The sequence below is a fragment of the Furipterus horrens genome, unplaced genomic scaffold (assembly GCF_987537825.1).
Source record: "Furipterus horrens unplaced genomic scaffold, mFurHor1.1.pri manual_scaffold_4, whole genome shotgun sequence".
In the NCBI taxonomy this organism is placed as follows: domain Eukaryota; kingdom Metazoa; phylum Chordata; class Mammalia; order Chiroptera; family Furipteridae; genus Furipterus; species Furipterus horrens.
This window is the reverse complement of record NW_028327174.1, coordinates 10,741,961-10,762,168: the sequence shown is the minus strand read 5'-3', so window position 1 is coordinate 10,762,168 and position 20,208 is coordinate 10,741,961. Positions and strand designations below refer to the sequence as shown.

The 20,208-nt window shown below is 50.6% G+C and overlaps 1 protein-coding gene across 4 annotated transcripts in view; it reads right to left on the bottom strand.

The window, feature by feature from the left end:
- The window catches only part of LARGE1 (LARGE xylosyl- and glucuronyltransferase 1), a 522,466-nt gene that overhangs the window by 66,334 nt on the left and 435,924 nt on the right, over window positions 1-20,208 (bottom strand). For all 4 annotated transcript variants that reach the window (XM_090272547.1, XM_090272549.1, XM_090272546.1 and 1 more), the window contains exons 11-12: window positions 15,349-15,512; window positions 5,493-5,771 (exon numbers count right to left, since the gene is read on the bottom strand). In XM_090272547.1, coding sequence (XP_090128673.1) covers window positions 5,493-5,771; window positions 15,349-15,512 — 443 coding nt within the window. The remainder of the gene's footprint in view (window positions 1-5,492; window positions 5,772-15,348; window positions 15,513-20,208) is intronic.

Below are 20,208 nucleotides of genomic sequence, written 5' to 3'. Positions count from 1 at the left end.
CATCCTGCCCAGGGCTGCATGTCTGTCCCCTAGAAAGTGAAGGCATTGTCTGCAAAGCAAAGCGGAGACGTTTTAACCTTCGTGCATTGAGCGAAGATGAGGCTTCTCCATGGCTGGTGCAAGAGGTGAGAAACCTCCCTTGTGTCCCCTGCTGAGGGGAGCTGTCTGGGCTTCCCACCTGTGATCCCTCTGCCGTTCTGGAACATTCCTCAAACATGTGATATTTCATGCGCTGATACCCATTAGTCCTTTAAGCTGAAACTCAATTAGCACCTCTGAGGCCTTCTCTGCCCTTGACATCAGGTCACCTGCTGGTGGGTCTGAGCTCCTGGATCTTTTTTCTCTGTCTGTATGGATGACAAGAACAGCAGCACCAGCGCCTCCAGTTGGAGCATCCCCTGGGATGTAAATCCTGAGAAGGCGGGAACCCCCAGAGCCTAGGCAGACATGCAATGTATATCCGTGGAGCAAAGAATGTCCCAGGCCTTGTGGCATGAGCTTTCCAAACGCTAGCACATTCTATCCTCCGAGGATCTTGAGAGGGAAGAAATAATATGATGTCGCTCTCACAGATGAAGAAAGCCAGAGGAGTACAGTACCTTTGCCAATGTCAAGCCAGTGCTGGGTGAAGAGTACAGAGCACTGAAATGCAGGTCTGACTGACTCAGGGACAATGTTGTCACAATGCAGCACCCTGCCTGGCCCATGGCTGGCGCTCACTAAATATTTCCTTGAATGAATGAACACGAGCATATAGTTTCTCATTCTATGAGAAAGAAAGCGGGGACGGTTACATGGGGTGACCTAGGCCGTACTCACAGTGACCACTCTGCGATGATAGGGGGTGGGGGAGGGGCCTGGCAGGGAAGTTCAATACCAAGTGCTATGAACAGGCCAAAGGACAGAACATTCACTTCTGTCGAGTACCTGCTATGCCCCTGCAAGAGGCGATTATTTGCCCCTTTAGTAACCAAGTGAACAGAGGGTGGGGGAGACTAAGGAGGCTGCCTCAATTCACATACTTGATAAGTGTGTCAGAACCTGAAGTCAAAAGCAGCTCTGCCACTGCCCTGCTGAATTTCACCTGACATTTCTGAAACCAAGACTGAAAGCTACACGTCTTTCTTTAGAAGAAAAGGTGAAGGGGCAGGAGAGAGATTTTAGTGAAACCCTGGAGCTATGTCCATGCACAGAACTGACTTCTTTATCTCCCAACTGATCTGTTTGTTTTTGTTATAATAGTAGCTGGTTGCTAAGCAACTGCTTAGGTTGCTATGATCCTGAACTTTTTTTGGTACCCAAGTAGGCCCCCCAAAAGGCTGATCATGTAAGTGTTTGGGGGTCTAATAAAAGGGCTGCCAATCAGTCTGCTCTTGTATTCTGGGGTTTCAAAGTGACCTGGGCCCTCCCAGAGGGAACAGGCTGTCCTAGAGGGAAGGACTCCTTCCTCCTCTGACCCAAGTTTAACCTCTCTGGGGCCTCAGCTGGGTCACCCGTAATCACATTGACCTCATAGGAAGGTGTGAAGAATAGAGGTAATATACACAAAGCAGCTGGTAGAGTTGCTAGCACATGATAAGAACTCAATATATTGTGACTATCGTCATTTCTAACATTAATATTCTAACAGCATTGGGGCAGAGCATTTTGTTAGATGTCTACACTGGAGAAGATAGTCTCTGGGGGAATCCCCTGGCCTTGCTGGGATCCACGACCTTAACCTCATCCCAAATTAATGCTACAACGCTGGTGACAAAGCACATCCACTTTTAGTGTTTGATCAGAAACAAATCCATTACACTCAATGGAAAAAAAATGGTCCTTACGCCAATGACAAGTTAATACGTTTATCTTCACCTGAAAAGAACAGCACATGCCTATTTGGGGCTTCTGATAGAATCATATTCCTTCCCAATTTTCAAATATGGTACCTAGAAATTATCTAGGTCAGAGGTCACAAACTAGTAGTCTGGAGTTGGGATGGGAGGTTCTCTTCAGCCTGAGGACATATTGGCCTGGCTCAATTTTTTTTTTTTTAAATTAGTTGTCAACATTAAAAATTAAAACATGAAAATCCAGATTTCTAGCTCCTCTAGAAAAATAACGAAACCTTAGCCCTGCCCTCCTCCCCTGCCCCGGCAAGAATTCCACAATTTAAGTGGAGAGAAACCAGCTGCCTGAGATGGGCGCTGTGGTCTCCCTAGTGAGTGATCCTCAGCATTCTTGGCTCCTTTAGGCCAAGATCCTGGCCCCCATGGGCATCTGCATTTGTGACTCCTGCTGTAAGTCCCTTTCCTCATTTCACAACGAGGAACTGAGCTGAAGAAACAGAATTGCTGGAAGTCACACAGTTTGCCAAGGCAGAGTGTGAGCTGGAACACAGATCCCAGGATTCCGGGGTCCTAGCCAATGTCCTGCTCACCACTGCACTCCAAGCCAATGCCTCAGCCTCAGGAAGGACATGGGCACAGCAGACCAAGAGGGGCCGGCAGGAGAACCAGGCCAAAGCAGGCAGGGCTTCTGGGCAGAAGAGGCATCTCAGAGGAAGTCTCAGGAGGCCACATTTGGAAGAGCTTCCCTTTCAACGTCCGGACAGCTCTGCACACAGTTACTGATTTCAGCTGCAGAATCTCTCTGGCCCGTCCACCTGCCTCTGCTGCTACTTCTCCCCTTCCACCGGGTTTCCGTCATCTCTCATGCAGATTAATGCAAGTCCCCCAACTTACTCCATCCCCTCCAGTCCTACCGAGTGTGTTCCTTCCACGATGCAGCCGAGTGCTCTTCCTTACAGGCACACCCAATCATGTCATGCTCAGTGATGTTCACCAAGTCCAAACCCCTTAGCACAGTTTATGAGGAGTTCTGTGGAACCCACCCTGGCTTATATCTCTGACCCTGTCATCAACGTGAGATCTCTTCCTGCCTGGAACACCGACTGCCACCTCTGTCAGCTAACTGTATCTCAGCCTTCTTCGATCTAACTTCTTCAGGACTTCTTTTCCTAAGCACCTTCCAAACCTCCGATTAGGCTAATACTGCCTGGACACCCCCATCACAGTACCGAAAGAACCTGGGTCTTTCACTGTTGCTTCTGCTTTCTATAAGCTCAGTGATGCCAAGGTCCTACCTGCATGATTCACAAAAATGGGAGCACATAGTAGGTGCCTTATGCATCTTTACCTACTCGGTAAATGAAAAGATGGATGGAGGAGAAGAAAATTCAGGAACGTGACACTGTCTTTTCACTCTAGATGGGCAAGACACTGCACTTCTCTGGTCTCAGTTGTCATGTGCAAACTCAGAAAGGATGAGGTGAGATTATTTGTTCTCAACTCGGGGTCCCTAGACTTCTGCAGGGACCGTGAAGAAAGGAATCGAGTTTTAGGAGCAATGCGCAATATTTCACAACAACCCTGAACCACACACACCGTGCTAAGGTGGCCGAGGCCGACTAAAACTTCAGGTGACTCCACATTAAGTGAATATTAATGGGCAAACGGGGTACCTCACATTGAGGAAGGTCTTGATTAGTGTTTAGTAATAGCTTTGGTCAATACAACATAGGAAGACAACAGAAAAACACAGTGCTCATGTGTAATGTTCTTGAAAACATGCCACCGCGCACGAGGTAAAGTAATAAGATGGGGAGAGTAGAGAACACAGACTCCTAAGATGGGGTCAGTCTTCCTGTGGAACAGCCCCAGAAGGGTGGAGAATGGGCCGTGGTTCTGAAGCCTCTCTTATTGGCCAAGGCAGCCTTCGTCCCCACCATCTGTTCTTCTGGGAGCCCTGCCTGACAGCCAAGCCCAGGTCAGCCTGCAAACTGCCAGGCTTCAGAATCTACGGGAATCAGCAGCTGAAAGTCCTGTCTGGCCACATGGGGGCGCCCCCACTCCACACACTGGGATTCCAGGCCCAGCTGGAGCCGGAGCAGGACAGCTCCGTTGTTAGTGTCCTGCATAGTCCGAAGTTGGGGTTCACAGGGCTCTGAACCACAGCAAACGCTCTTTGGGAAGATGCCTCCCATCCTCCCTGAAGGAGGGTTATGCTGTCCCGAGGTCGCTCATGCTGCTGTTCTTAATAGAGAGGTTGGAAGGGGCTCCTCCTCCTCACAGGGAAGGGATTGATACTCGGAACTCCCATCACAACCCTGGAAGCAAACCCCATTCAGAACTGGACAGAGAACGCGGCCGTCTTCCCTGGAGAGAACAGGACAGGAGGGCACCCACATTACACCCACCCTCTAGCTTCAGGACCAAAGGGGTCAACTCTTTTGGAAGCTCTTTTAAGAGTGACAGAGACAACGAGATAGAAGGATTGAGGCGCATAAAGAGACAGACACACACACACACACTCACACTCATATACACAGAGGAAGGGAGGGTAACAGAGAAAGATTAGACCCTGCTCCATTTAGGACAACCAGAAACCCCAGAGCAGCCAGACAAGTATCGATACAGGGTAGCCTGCAGACTTGGAGTCCAACAGATGCTGGTCAAACCCCAGAGCAGGCTGTGTGGCCTTGGGTGGATTACTATACTACTCTGAGCTTCACTGTTCCAGTGGTGGGAACAACGGGGTCACCATGCATGCCTTTTGGACTTGACGTGTGGATCCAGCCGGATAATTAATACGTGCAAACCACCGCCCATGGTACCTGCATGCAGGCAAGCACTCACTTGGTCACAGATAATTCATCCTGACAAATGACAGTAATAAAGGACTTGAAATGTCTGACCATTTTACACCTTGTCACTTCGTCCTTCTCACGTGGGGACCTCAGGGCTATATGAACGCTACAGTCCTATTCATTTCTGATGGTTCCCCCATAACCAATGTCACTCCCCACACAGCCGTCTGAGGCCGTCATGCCCTGAGTGCTTCCCCAGCCTCTGGATGCCTGACCCTCCATGTGGGGAGAGCTGGGAAGAGTTGGGAAGAGTCAGAGACACGGCCCTGATGGTGAGCAGGCACAGGGCCTGGAGCCAGATGGGCCACACTGCGCCCCAGCCCCTGCGTGGCCTGGCGTGTGACCTTGGGCTAACGGCTCAGTCTCACTCCCGCTGTCCCCAGTGGGAAAATGAAGATATAATAGTTAGTACCCATAGCAGGCACTGCAGGAGGAGGGGACAGAATCCCACTTGTCAATCACTCAGAACAGTGCCTTGGACCTCGGCAGGGACTTCAGTAAGTATCAGCCACCACCATCAATTTGATTTGTTTCATGGAACAGGCAGTGATCTTTCTAGAATGGTTAGAGGAAGGCTGTGTAACCTAAAACTGGATGAGGAATGATGATTTCATAGAAGCTACAGAGAGAACGTTAGATTGGGAGACAGAAGAGATGCTTCTAGACCACGCTCTGCCACTGACATCTCATGGGGCAAATTGGGGTTCCTTCCAATCTGCGCATGAGGAAAAGGAGGACTTGGGGCTGATCTCGGGGCGATCCGGCCCCGGCAGACGTGTGCCTGCGGCCCGCGGGCCCTCACCTGAGGTACTCATAGAGCCCGTACATGGGCAGAAAGTCGATGTCGGACAGGAACATGTAGGGCGTGCCCACGTGCTTCATGGCCACGTTGCGCAGCAGGTTCACTGGGTAGAACTGGCCCTCCTTGTACACGATGTGGTAGGCCACGTTGTGACGGCTCAGAAGCACCTCAGAGCCCTGTGCGTAGCGGAGGAACTGCTGGGCCTCCGCGTCCGACAGGTAGAGGGCCAGGCTGATGGGCCCCTCCCAGTGCTTGCAGATGGCCTCGAGCATCTGGAGCCTGCGAGAGAGAGACAGGGCAGGTGAGCCAGGGCCCGTCCCATCCATGCATCCTCCACCCGGCCTCCAGGGGGCGCTCCACCTCCACGGACATTTGTTCAACCAGCCTGAGTCCAAATCACCGGGTGTGTGTGGGGGGGGTGTGGGGGGGGAAATCACCAAACCTCAGCTCCTTTATCTGCCAAATGGCCATAAAAACTCTTACCTTGCTGGTTCCAGTTTTTGTCCGTTTCTAATTGAATGAATGATACTGAGAGAGTCACATGCCAATATAAGCCTTTTCTTTCCAAAGGGGTTGGGGAAGGTTATATTGAATGGTGTAAAGACCCCCTTCCAGCTCAAAACCCCTATGCGTTTCCTCCTCTCTCAAAAAAGATAAATATAGCTCTACTGAGCTCCTGAAGCCGTGACCAGCCACAGACGATTGAGTGAAACTGAGGCCATGCGTTACAAGGAGCGCTATCAAGGCAGTAAACACAAGAGTAATAGTAACTACTCAGAGAAGGAAAACTCTGACTCCAAAAAACCTCCGCTGCCTTGCGGCATACCTCTTCAGGGGAAAGGCTAAGGGAGTAAACCCCGACAGAAAATCCGGAGCCGGAGTCCCTAAGGCGGTTCGACGTTGTAGTCAACACTGGCCACTCCTGCGGCGCACCTGAAGCCAAGCTGTATCGACTCCGTCTTTCCCTTGGACCCTTCAGCTGCGAAGAGAGGGGGGGTCTGCTGCATGGGCAACAGCAGACCCTCCATATCACCCTGCCCAGGCTCTGTAGCTTCAGCTTCACTGGAGAGGACACCCCAGCGTCATCGCAAGATGTCGATTCAACACGGGAGGAGACAGATACCGTGTCACTCCCGAGTCGGACTGCACAGCCATTCTCGGCGGTGCAGATAGACTCTTAAGAAGCTACACCATCGTCTCTCGAGACGGACGGCTGCCGACGAATAGTAACTACTCCGACTTGACTCGTTGCTATGCACCAGACACCCTCCGGAGTCCTCCCAACAACCCTGTGCACCTCCTCCCCATCCTCCCGATGAAAGAATTAAGGCTCCAGAAGTCTAGTCAGCTCTGATGCTTGGGCGGGGACCGGACACATGTAGACAGGCCTTGTGGGGACGGCGAGAAGGAACCGATGCCAGTGTTTGGTAAAAAGAAATGGAAAAACACATGAACGCTGGCGACAAAAGTGTGGCTGGAGTGACAAAAGTGTGGCCGGGTGACCCCATCTGTCCTCACTCTTCAGTGAAGACTGTCCCAGGGCCCCAGCCATTGCGCAAGGCTACCTGAGTGAGAGGCACCCGCCAGGGAGAACTGGGGATTAACAAGGCGCAGAGGGAGGGAAAAAAGGGGCTTCCAACAAAGAGCAGGCTCTGCGAAAATGAAATCTATAAAGATAGTTTTTTTTTTTTTTTCCAAAGGCATTAGAAGTGCCTGCTACATAAAATCTATGGTGAAGGAAAAGCAAAAGCCTATTTCAATTTTTTTCTCCCACTCAGCAAGCGGTACACAATCAGCAGTCTCACGGTCAGAATGCCCGCTTCAGTTGGACAATTACCAGGAAATAGAAGCCTCGAATTTCTATGCTTCTAAACAAAAGGAGATGGGCACACCTATCCCGCTTCAATGGCTTTCTTTGGGACGGGCTTTCAAGAGTTCCTTTTCAGTAATTCTGCTGATTTGCTTCCTCTTTCTCTTTGGAGGATTAAGATATTCAAGGGATAAAATAACCCCCATTTCTCATACTTGATGACGCTGGCTAATCAAATTGACCAGAGCTGGCTATTTAGGGGCATGGCGTTCTCCACAAAGCCTAATCTGAAATTTGCATCCTGCCTCCGCTGCAGGCCCGGGCCTCTGCGGGGCTCTGCACATCTGGGGTTTTGAATGATCCCACCTGCACCTCCGTTGCATCTTCTGTAAAAGGAGAGGGGGAACTCTGCATGGGGGAGGGTGTTGGTACAAATCCTTTGAAATTCAGGGCATCAAAGGCAAGGATAATGTCTCAAATGTGGACGTAGGAGCTGCTGGAGCAACGGTTCTCAACCTGTGGGTCGTGACCCTTCGGGGGTCGAACGACCCTTTCACAGGGGTTGCTTAAGACCATCGGAAGACACATATATAATTACATATTGTTTTTGTGATTAATCACTACGCTTTAATTATGTTCAATTTGTAACAATGAAAATACATCCTGCATATCAGATATTTACATTATGATTCCTAACAGTAGCAAAATTACAGTTATGAAGTAGTAATGAAAATCATTTTATGGTTGGGGGTCCCCACAACATGAGGAACTGTATTAAAGGGTCACAGCAGTAGGAAGGTTGAGAACCACTGTGCTAGAGGAAGTGGAGTGTGGGGGCCACGTGTGGGTGTGAAGAGAGGCCAAGTTCGGCTGTGGATTCTCCCACTGACTTGGTTTTTGACTTTGTGTCTGCGTTTTGTAAACAAGGCACAAGCCCCGCCCAGAAGCAGCCCTTCTGAGCGCTGTGAAGAATTTAGTCATAACAGATACTCAGAATACTTAAGGGCCTAAGGAGGAAGGTGCTGCTGGTGTGATGAATGTCACACCCATGTGGCTTTACAGGATATGGTAGCAGCTGTTCTGTGGAACCTCAGTGAGTGACAACCAATGATGCCAGAGCCTACTTCTACTTCTGTTTCCCTGCCACCAGCCCCAATCTCTCCATCCTTCTCTCCCTCACAACCAAACTCCGCCAGGACCTCATCAAGAGTGACCTGAGGCTTATCATAATGACGATGAGGTATAAGCTGAGATGACAACACAACCCATCCCCATCATTGATCTGTCACATGCAGGCCACGTGGGGCTGGTACCTTGTGTAACATTCACGGCTACTATAACGTTGAGATGTTCAGCACTGTTTTACAGCTTCCTTCAGGGGGCTCACAGAGGTGACCTGACTTGTTGCAAGTCACACAGCTACAAAGCGGAGAAGCTGGATTTACATACAGGACTGTCTGACCCCAATGCCCAGGATCCAGATCATTATTCAATATAGACTGGTGTTAGCTTGAGAAAAATGTCCCCAAATACCTCCTCATGGCCTGTTTCCTCAAATAAGAATGTGGCCTAGCTTAAGTGTCAACCTGTCCCTACTCCTTCCTTCTGCTCAGTCACTGTGGGGGTCTGCCTTTTTCCACACCTGCTCCCAAGGTTCATCCCCAGGTAGCTCTCGCTGATGCAGAGTTCTGTGCTGAGTCTTTGTTTCTTACACAGGAAGATCGAGTGCTTGGTACAGTGAGGACCTGGGCCAATAGAGCGTTTCCAGAGACAAAAATTAATTCCAAAACGACAGAAGTGTCGGCTTGGAAGGGATCTTAGAGATTATTTAGTCTGATTATACCATTTTCATGATGAAAGAGCTCAGCCCCAGAGAGGGGCATGACTAACTTGCTGATGAACACAGAATGAGAGAGGAGCTAACACCGGGACACACATACCTGACTCTGTCCCATGAGTTCCTCCAGTTCCCAGTAGAACCCATCATTGTTTCCTGCTGGGATAGGGAGGACAAGGGCCCCAGACTGGCCCCAGAGATGCCTGGCAGATCTAGAAATAGGCAGGGGTTACCCTAGGGAGTCCTCCTGAGACAGGAAGCCTCACAGTCCGTGTGGGCATCAGGTAGCAGGCAGGGAGGTGGCCGAGTAGTCAGAAACCTAAAAGACCAGGGTTGGAAGGAATTCTTGAATGACAGTCTCCTAAGCAGTCCAGGCAGGTGTCTCAGTCTCTGCTGGAAAGGGGGCCTCATTCCCTACAAGGTGGCCGATTCCCATCCGGTCCACTGGAGCCAAGCGGGCTGCCTGGGGCAGGGGTATAACTGGTTTCTGGGGTCAGACACACTGGGTTGGAACTCCAAGCTGTGTCAGTATCCCTGAGCAAGGGATGATGGTCCTTCGAGCTTCCATTTCCACACTCGCACACAGGGGATAATAACACCTTGTAGGTTACAGAATGGCCACGGATCACTCTCCTCCCGCTCTCCACCCGCTTTGGTAACACCCTCCCGCACTGATTCTGGGCTGGCCCTGTGACTTGCTTTGGTCCCTGAACCATGAGCAGACAGGACACAAGCTGGGGAGTTAAAAGGTGCTTGTTCGGTGGGGCTTGCTCATAGCTGCCGCAGGAGCCGTGTGGCGGCCACCATGAGAACAAGCCTACGTGCTGTACAACGATAGCACGTTTGGCACGACGCTAGACACGCAGCCGGAGCTCAGGGCATGACGGCGGTAATTTCCTCCTTAGGTTCTATTTCTGGCTTTCAGACACGCATTCGGCCAACAATTATTTATTGAATATCTACAACGGGCAGGTATTGTGCTGGATTGCAGAATGAACAAGAAAGACAAGCTTCCTGCACTTCGGGTGCGTTTTTCTAGTGGGGTGGGGGGTGGGGGCCAGACAGCAAATAATCCAAGGTAAAGTCAGCAAGAATTAAGGGCTAGAGAGGCAGTGGGACAGGAAACAGGATACAGAGGAGCCCCGCGGGCTCTCCTGTTGCAGGTGAAAACTGAGACCTTGGCCATGAGAAGGCTTCAGCCTCAAGAAAGTCTGGGTGAAAAGTTTTCCAGGAAGAGGGAACAGCCCTTGGGATAAAACTGAGCTTAGCAAGTTCAGGCAAGAAGACACAGGGCCGGTGGGGATGGGACAGGGGGTGAGTGAGGGGCTGACTGACAGGAGGTGTTAGGTCCCCTGGGGCCCTGAAGGCTGTCAGGGTGGGAGGGAAGGCCCCTGAGCGGCTGGGAGAGAGTGAGCTGGGGCCAGCCATGCTCACTGGTTCTGGATGGAACTCCAGAGGGAGCCAGGTGCCCCACACGTCACCTCCCCCAGTTCACTGTGGCGTTCACACAGGGCCTACTTCTCACGCAAAGGTTTACAAACACACCCGAAACGTTTCTTAAATTAAAAATCAATCCCACAGGTACCAATCCGCTTGCGGCATCATAATTGGACGCGCAGAATGGAGGCGGAGGGGGAGTTTCTACCGTTTTCATCAACTCCTGGCACCGCTTTCTAATTGTTGATGACGTCCTGCTAAGTGCCTCCTGTTAGAGCGTGGAATTCCTGGGGTCCTCTGAGGCACTGTCAGGATGGCAGTACTTGTCACCATGCAGCAGGGGGGCTTCTGGGTTTGCCATGTGGGGAGGTGTGTGCAGTTTGGAGGGAGGGCCTCTGTGGTTAGTGTGGGCAGCAGGATGGAGTGAGAGCTGTGAGGCAGGGTCCTGCTGGGTACCTGCAGCAGCAGCCTGGGCCAGGAGGGTGCTTCTGGCTGGCGGGCGTGGGGTGGGGGGGTTGAGGGTGGGGTGGGGGGTTGGGGGTGGGGCTCTGTGTGTCCTGCATGTTGATAACAAGTGTAGACAGAAGGATAGGTTTTGGTTATTAAAAATTAAAAAATATTTCCAGTTATTCAAAAATTCCAGAGAGCAAGTTTCACGGCCAGTACAGACGTAAAGCAACATCGAAGGAGGGGACAGTAACATTGGCTGCACACCTGCATTTTTCAGACTCTTTTTTTATATAACCCAAACATCACTGTGCACTAGACATATTATTGCCATTTTATAGTTAAGAGAGGTTCAAACACCCTAAGTAACTCACCCACATTCCCATAGCTAGTAAGGGGTGCAACTGAACTGTGAACCCTGCTTTCACTCTCTCTCTCTCCCTTTTTTTCCTCCATATCATCTTACCTACCATGTGCAGATGCTGTGGTCAGGATGTTTGGATCCAGCAAATACTTATTGAATAAAAATACATGCCGAAGGCTTTCACAGACAGTCTTTCATTCAACCCTAACTAGGACCCTCTGAGGAAAGTATTTTTTAAGCCTCTTTAGACTAGAAAGATATCCAAAGTTAAAGTGACTTGCTCAAGATCACTTGCTGAAGAGTACAGAAGCTGGTGGGATTTGAACCCAGAGCCCTTTGTAAGTCTAGTGTCCTTTTACACAGGACCACAAATATTAAGACTTTGGCCAATAATGTTGACTATCATCTAGGAAGCCTCTGAACGGATAGCAGGGCTAAGTACTGGGCATGTGTGATCTCATCTAATCTTTATACAACAACCTCATGAGGTAGCTGCTAAAATTATCATTTTCAGATCACAGATGAGGAAACCGGGCCTTACAGAGGTTGACTTGTCCAAGGGTCAAACTCAAGAAGTGGCAGAGCCACCAACATCCCACAGTGTCCAGGGACCAAGTGATTCACTGGCAGGCTACTTTTTATTCTGATTACAAAGCAGGTCACGTTTCTTTGTCTCTTTCCTTTTCTCCTGAGTGTGTTGGTAGCCACTAGCTACTGAACTTGATTCACAATATTTTGCTGATAAACTGCACGCATTAACAGGAGGTGCTTACATGGCCTCGGATAACCAGGGTGCTCTGTGAGACAGGAACCTGGAATTATCTGGAACTCCGACACCTGGGCAGATTTTACTATCTGAGCTTCAGGTACCTCCTCTTGAGAAGCCTGAGGTGCATTTATGCTGCCTGGGAAACAAAAGATCAATCTAGACCGTCACTCACCATGACTATTAAGAGTCAGGTTTTTCATTTCATAAAGGAGAAGGGGGAAAAACACTGCTAAGGCCAGGTACTTACTAATGTGCTGCCTGGTGGGAGAGAGCATGGGTGAGAAGTCACAGGGACACAGAGGTTTAGGGGTGACTCTGGGATGTTGGCATAGGTCAGGCCCTTGTGGACCATCCCAGGGAGCCTGATAGGTTTGAGCCAAAAGGGCTGGTCACTTGCCCAGTTTCCCCAAAGCCCTCTGGAATCCAGGCCCTGTCTACCTGGTCAAGTTCATGTGCTGTCCTACGCACCCTGGGCTCAGCCCTGTGTGCTCCCCAGAGGGCCTGGTGTTCTCTCTGTCCCATGAATGTGCTGCATGCTCCACCTTGGGCAGCCCTCCTTCTTTCCCTATGTGCCTCTGACTGTCATCTACTCAGCCTGCAACTCAACGCAGGTGACACTCTTTGTGTTGTCTTTTCTCCATCCCTGAGCTGGGATGTGGGCTCCTCCATGGGCTATCAGAGCATCTGTCTCTTGTAAGAACCTGTTACCTGTCTGTGGCAGGCAGAATTCTAAGCTGCCCCCAAGACTCCTGCCATGCCCTGTGTAATCCCCGTCCTTGAGTGTAGCTGAGACCTGGGAACATGATGGAGCATCACTTCTGTGATGACATGATATAATGGACTGGAAAAACTCTCCTGCTGGCCTTGAAATAAGCTGCCATGCTGTGAGGGGACCACATGGCCAAGACCTGAGGGTGGCCTCTGGGAGCTGAGAAGGACCCCGGCCAATGGCCAGCAACGAAACGGGACCTCAGTCCTCGAACTGAATTCTGCCCCAAACTGAACAAGTTTAGAAGTGGATCCTAATTCCCAGGTAAGATCACAGCCCCAGCCAACACCTGGGTCTCAGTCCGAGACCCTGAGCGGGGGACCCTGCTAATACACGGCCAGACTCCAGACTCTGGGAACTGTAAGATAATAAACGTGTGTTTTCTGAGGTGCTGAATCTGTGCTGATCTATTATGTAACAACAGAAAACAAATACACTGAGTTCTGAATACACTACGTACTCCTTGAAGGCAGGAATAGGGTCTTACAAATATTCCCAGCCCCACAAGAGCCTGGTACACATCGGAATAGATGCTTAAGTCATATCTGCTGAGAGATCATGTGAATTTTGGAGATAAGAACACTGAGGCCACAAGAAGGGAAAGACCTGGATTGAGATCACACAGCAGGTCAAGGACGGTTGACCTGATGCTAGAACCTCTGTGCTTTTTACTTTCCCCTTTGCCTCATTTTGTCGTTCCCTGCTACCTGCTATGATCATCAAGGTCTCCGTGTTTGTGCACAGGGGTCCTGGAGGCTGGTGAATCTCCAGGAAACCACTAGCCAAGGAAGCCGATTAATACCACAAGCTGTCCTTCGCTAACATGCCGTAGGATTCAGAAAGCAAGGACTCAGCTTCCTCCTGGATCATTCGGCCACGCTCAGCACGGCTTGCTCCCAGATGCCTCCAGATGCAAGGTCTGCCCACTCCCCAGAGCCCCTGGACTACTTTTTCTAAGCCGTTCCCGTCCCAGCGTTTGTTCTTTCATGGTCTGCACATTCTTCAGTCATTCATGACGAATAACAACTGACATTTATCGGAAACTTAAGTGTGCCAGGGACCATTTGAGCCGTGTCCAGGCCCATTAGCTCATTTACTCCAGAGAAGGACCCCATGGAATAGCAGCCACAGGCTGGACAGGCATCCCTGAGGCAGCCCCAAGGCAGAATGAGCCCCCCTCCTTTCCTAATTGTGGGAGGTGAGGAGGGATTACATGAAGGAAGCTGGGGCAAGGGCAGCCGCTATGGGCCACATACAAATCAGAGAGGAAGCTGTTGAGCAGAGGTGGGAGGGGGGCACACAGGACAGCCAGGTATGGAAAGGGGAGGCTCTGAGCAGGTGACCTCAGGGCTTTCAATCCATCCACCTCCTGGCAGCCAGAGAGATGTTTAAAAAAAACAAACATAAGTTCAAATAGAAGATCAAATAACTGTATAAATTTCTTCAATAACTTCTCAACACATTTAGAACAAAGTCCAAGTAACTGCTGAGTTTCTGACGTTCGATCACCTTCATCTCAGGCACTTGGCTATCAGTGCTCTGCTACGCGGCCGCGGCGCTGGTCTTCTACAGGTTTTGCATGTGCAAGGCCCTTCCCACCCCAGGACTCTTGCACCTGCTATTTCATCTGCTTGGAAAATACTTTCTCAGTAACTTGTATGCCTGACTCCTTTCCCTATCCTCTAGGTCTCTGCAGAAGTGTCCCCCCCACCTTAGGAAGACGTCCCCTGACCCTACAGCCTAAAGAAGGTCCCTCACTTGACATTGTTATTATCTAACGTGTTTCCTTCAAAGCGCTTACTATAATTATAACCACTTCACTTAACTGTTCATTGTGGCTTATATACTGGCCCCTGTTCTCAATGCTGGCTGCACACTGCAAACTGGAAACAATGCAATGTCTCCGCCCCATAAAGATTCCTACCTAACTGGCCTGCAGTGGAGCCTGGACATGAATTTGTTTTAAAAGCTCCCCAGGTGATTCAGTCTGTCCCCAGCCAAGGCTGAGAACCAGTGCTTAGACTGCTCGGAGCCACATGAGGGCCGGAGTCAGGTCTGTCCTGCCTGCTAAAGGCTCGATCCATCTTTGTGGCATCGATACATGTAGGAGACAGAGAAGCAATTGCTTTCCAGCAGCGACCGTGGCTCCAGTCTGCATGTTTCCCTCCATGCGCCCCCTTTTCCTGGAGGTCACTTAAGTAGAGCTCTATTTCTGAGAATCAATCCTTCGCTCCATCTTCAAACCCCCACCGTCACCAGAAGACAAGAGCCCTGGGTTTTCAGTGCTGAGGGCTGTGGGGGGAGACACAAGCCCTAGCATATCAGGCTGTAAGAGTCTCAGCCCCCAGGCCATCGGGCCCTTTGTCTGACCAGGGGACGGGCAGCAGTGAGGGGTGTGTGCGGAGGGGGCCCGTGCACTCTACCTGTCCATGGAGAGCTGGGCGACCAGGGTGACGTCCGTACTGTCTGCCGCGGGCTCGTACTCATAATGCAAGAAGTAGAGGTGGGTCCGGTGGACGGTGAAGCGCTCTCTCCGGAACTCGTAACAGAGGTCGTCCTCGTCCAGCTCGGACAGCTGCTTCTGGAGCTGGAAGGTAGGAGAGGGGGCGTGGGAACAAGGAAGCGAGGCGGAGGGGGCCCGGGAGCTGGCTCTCCCCTGACTCTGTCTCCACTGGACCCTGGGGACGGTTGAACACAGAGGGACAAGATCGCTGTTGTCACTTTCCTCTGCAATTTACAGTGATCCCTCACTTATCGCGGGTATTACATTCTAGACCCCCACCCCCCGCAATAGGTGAAAATCCGTGAAGTAGGAACCTTTCATTTATTTTAGTACATACTGTACAGTACCACAAAATCCCGCGATATAGCGAAAAATCCGAGATAAATAATTAAATATTTTTAAAAATCCTGTGACACAGGGTGGCCACGATAAATGCACTGCGATATAGAGAGGGACTCCAATTTCAGAAAGGTGATGGTGAAGCGCAGCTCACCCCCTGAGAAACGAGACCCCTCTGAGCTCAGAGTGATCGTGGCAGTCAGGGACAAACGGATAACCAACCACAGATGTCCTATAAACAAACAAACATCTTTTTCTAGATGACCTAGTACAACATTTCCAAATAATAGCAGGAAAACAGTCACAGAAAAGAGTAATGAACCCGAACAAAGCCATATCTTTGTGCGAATAGATGTCTTTCTCTCCCAAGAGCAACAGATTTCAGTCTCCGTAGCAGGAAAGCAAAACGAAACAAAAACTTTTCCTTTAAATTGATCCACGTTTAATCAGCATCTCAGAGCCCAGCCTTTCCTTTCCCTCTCTTCTGACTCTCTGAAAGTCTTAGTTCACGAAGCTGCGTGTAGAAGACCTTTGTCTAGCTCTGCTCTGTTTCCTCCTGTCCAGCGAGGGAAAGGGTGAGCTGGCCTGCTCACAGGAAGCTAAGGACTCAGCATCAGACAGAAGCAGGTGCGGGGACCTGACACCCAGGTACCCAGATCTGCCGGCTCAGGTGCCCGATGCACAACCATCTCGCATGAACCCCACAGTAACCCTGCCGGGCAGGTGTCACTATGTCTGTTTTGTAGCTAAAGAGTCACAATGAAAAAGCAAAAGAGCTTTGAGAGTGACAGAAATTAGATCACTGGGTGTGTGTTGGCAGAGAGGACAGACTGGGAAGAGGCAGGACAGAAGCTTATGGGAGATGGAAACATTCCGTCTCGTGGTTACACGGGTGTAAACGTTTGTGAGGATACCACACACGGTGCATGAGAATGGAGAGGTGTATCACATGCAAACTGTATTTCAAAAACTGGTTAAAAAATAATAATTCCGCTGAAAGTCACACAGTTGGTTTCAACAACATTTTTTTCTGCTGCATCAGCCTCATCCATCTTGAAAGGACATATGGTTGAATATAGATTAAAATTCACACGGCCAGAGTTACTAACCTGGCTGAAAGTAATAGACACTTTTCCAAGAAGATATTAGCTATACATATATATAGATTATTAAAAATACATATATATATGGAGATATATACATATAGTTAAATCTCCAAAGCAATGGTGTAGTAATCAACAAGAAAACATATTAACTCACTTCTGTAAAACCCTGGGCCAGCTGAGGCCGTTGCCTTGATAGATTAAACTCTGGCCAAGATGCAAGCCATGCAGATGACTCGCTCCGTTCACTGCTCCAAATCTCCCCCCCTCCCGATACCCCTCCCTGTTGTCACATGACTCCCAGTATCACGTACTAAAGAGGCAGAGCCTATTTCCCCAACACTTGAATCTGAGCTGGAGTTGTGACTTCCCTTTGGCCGACCTCATGGATGGAATGGCAGGGAGGCAATGTTACCCCCTGTCCTGAGGGGGGGCGGCTCATGGGGGAGTGCACAGCAATGCTCCCCCTTATCACCACTCCAAGAGGAGATGCCGGTGCGGTGCTGGTGGCCAGCCAGATGGTGAGACTCCCTGGGGCAGGGCACAGTCTCCCCAAATGTCCCAGACAGGGGAGTGAGCCCTGCCAGGGTCAGCGGAGTGGCCTCCATAAATGCTCCACATGCACCGGTGAGGTTTTACGGGCTTGGAGCAACTGGTAACTGACAGGGTGTCAGTGGCACTTTGTGTGAGGTGCTTTTCATCATGGGAGCCTGTCCCACATATCAGAGGACGGGCAGCCTTTTGAGCCTCCGCTCACTAAATGCTCGTAGCACTCTCCAGGCGGCGACGTCCACCTCCAAAGGCACCCCTATATTCTCAGAAGATGCCTGGGGAGTCACTGCCATCCAGTGATTTAGGACATACTCTCAGCTATCTAAAGCTTTTAACTGTTGAAAAGGACGTAATCAGGGATACTCTAGCTTTTCAAGTTAGATTTGATATCCTTGCCTATTTGATACTGCCACTCTCTGCCAACAGTGTAAGACCAGGAAACTGGAATTCTCATTCCATCAAAGATCTTATGAGCCAAGTGACCCATTCTGACCTGCAGGATTGCACCCAGATCCCCGCTGACAACCATACTCTCTGACCCATCACTCCTACACACTCTGTACTTGCACCAGGGATTGACTCTCTGCTCCCCAAATCTGCCTTTCCCTCCACCCCTCCATGACTTGGAACATGTCCTTCCCTCTGCCACCCCCTCCCTCCCCTTACCCACTCTGCACCTGGGGATCTTTGTTGGCACACCTGCCAGGTAGAGCAAGCCTACTTCCTCTCTGTGCTCCAAGAGCACTCAACTCCACTAAAGCACTTGTCAGCGTAAACTGAGATTCAGGGCAACTTCCCTGGTGCGGCCGGGACACTGTCCCACAGACCTGCCACTGTGCCGAGTGCGTGACAGGTGCTCAGTACTCCTCTGATGCTGGCACGAGAAATATTTGCTACATACAAGAGACTGTCATGGCTATGAAGTCAAGGCCTGGCCTTCTCATTTTCCTTCTGTGTCCTTAATGTTATGCATAGAAGGTGATCATTCTTAAGCCATTATTTGCAGTTCAAGGTCTGTGGTGGCCGAACAGAGTTTGGACCGCCAACCAGCATGCATCAGACGATGCACAGTGCTTGGTGCACATGAGTCCCTCTCCTTCGCACCGCCCGTGAGGCATGTGAGGCCTCATCTGACAGTTGAGAAAGCAGTTTCCAGATCCTGAGGTCACTCAGGGCGATCTATCCTGGGTCTATGTCCCTCCATCACCAGCTGCGTCTCCAGCAAAGATGCTGGTTCAGCAGCCGCCGCGCAGCGGCTGAGGTGACTGGGTCTATCCCATGCCTGCCTTACGATCTTGGGTGAGCGGGAGAGTTACTAAGCCGTCCGAGCTTCATCTTCCTCATCTATAAAATGGGGACCATAGCAGGAACTGCTCCAGAGAATTGTGGGAGGACCCAGGAGATGCTGCATATAGAGTAACAGACATCACCTATTATCACGGTTGTTATTTTCACAATTCGGAAAGGGAGACGCCTGGGCCCCTGAAGACACCGAGGTGGGTGCTTTGGGTCTTCAACATCACCTGAGGGAGATGGCAAGGGTCTGGAGGGCAGGAAGGCAGGGGCTGGATAAGTCTGAGAGCCCCCCTGTTTCATGAGTGTCAGAAGTAGTCCCCACGCCTGTCTCCCTGAGGGACCAAATAGGCCTGCAGTCCATAACGTGGCCTCCCTCTCACCCACACTGCCCAAGGACACAAGCCATCAGGCCGCTTTTAGGGAATAAACATCTGCAAAGTTTTTTGCAAAAGCCACGTTGTTTCCCTTCCGGTCATGCTTTTGTGTTGGGAGGAGTGCCTGACCTCCGGGTCAATGAAGAGAGGAGGACGAGGTGTGAGGGCACAGATGGAGGGATGGGGCCAGGCCTGGGTGCCTCGAGCAAAGAGTCTCTCTCTGATGAGGATGCAAGGAAGAATATCACATGCGAAAGCCACTCAGTGAGCAGAACACGGGGAATGCACGTGGGTGTGGGGTTTCTCCTCCTCTCTGTACATACACAGGCAGACACCCTGGAGTGAGGGGAAACGCCATTCCAAGGTAAATGGCTCCAAGAGGCGTTTTCTGAAAAGCACCCATAGAGTGGACCCCTGAAGGCAGGGGCTGCATCCTGCTCATCTCTGAATGCCCTGAACCTAGGAACATCTAGAACATCTTGTGTGCTCAACAAGCCTGTATCGGAGGCACTCAATGCCACCACATGTTAAGAAAAGGAACAATGACCAGTGAAAAGTGTTCTCGGAACCTGAAGTACAGCCTGCCTTGGGGTGGGGTGGGGATGCGGGGTTGGGGGGTGTCTATCAACAATCCTATGGGCTAAGTAGCCTGCATCTAGAGCTTCATGGTACCATTAATGTGACTTGCTGGCATCTGCGTCCCAAGGTCACCTGGGGCCATCCCTGTGCTGAAGGCATTGGGTCTAGAGGACACTGCTACCTACCAACCACACCGGCCACTGTGGAAAGTACAACAGGTGTGAAGTCGGACACGCAATGTCAGAATCTGTGAGACTCTAGACCCCCCAGATGCCTTCCCGGAGCTTTCATGGGTTTATTATCGACATGGTGGATGGCATCTTTGCTCAGCTAATGTGGACGAAGTGCCCACTAGGTGCCGGAGCAATGCCAGGTGTTTGCAGGTGCCTGACTTTATTGATTGAATCCTTCTGCACACATCTCTGTTTTACAATGGAGGGCACTGAGGCTCAGAAGGTTTCCATAATCTACCAGTTCACAGCTAGAGAGAAGCAGTCTGGTTTGAGAATCCAGTCTTTGCAAACCGTGGACCTTTTC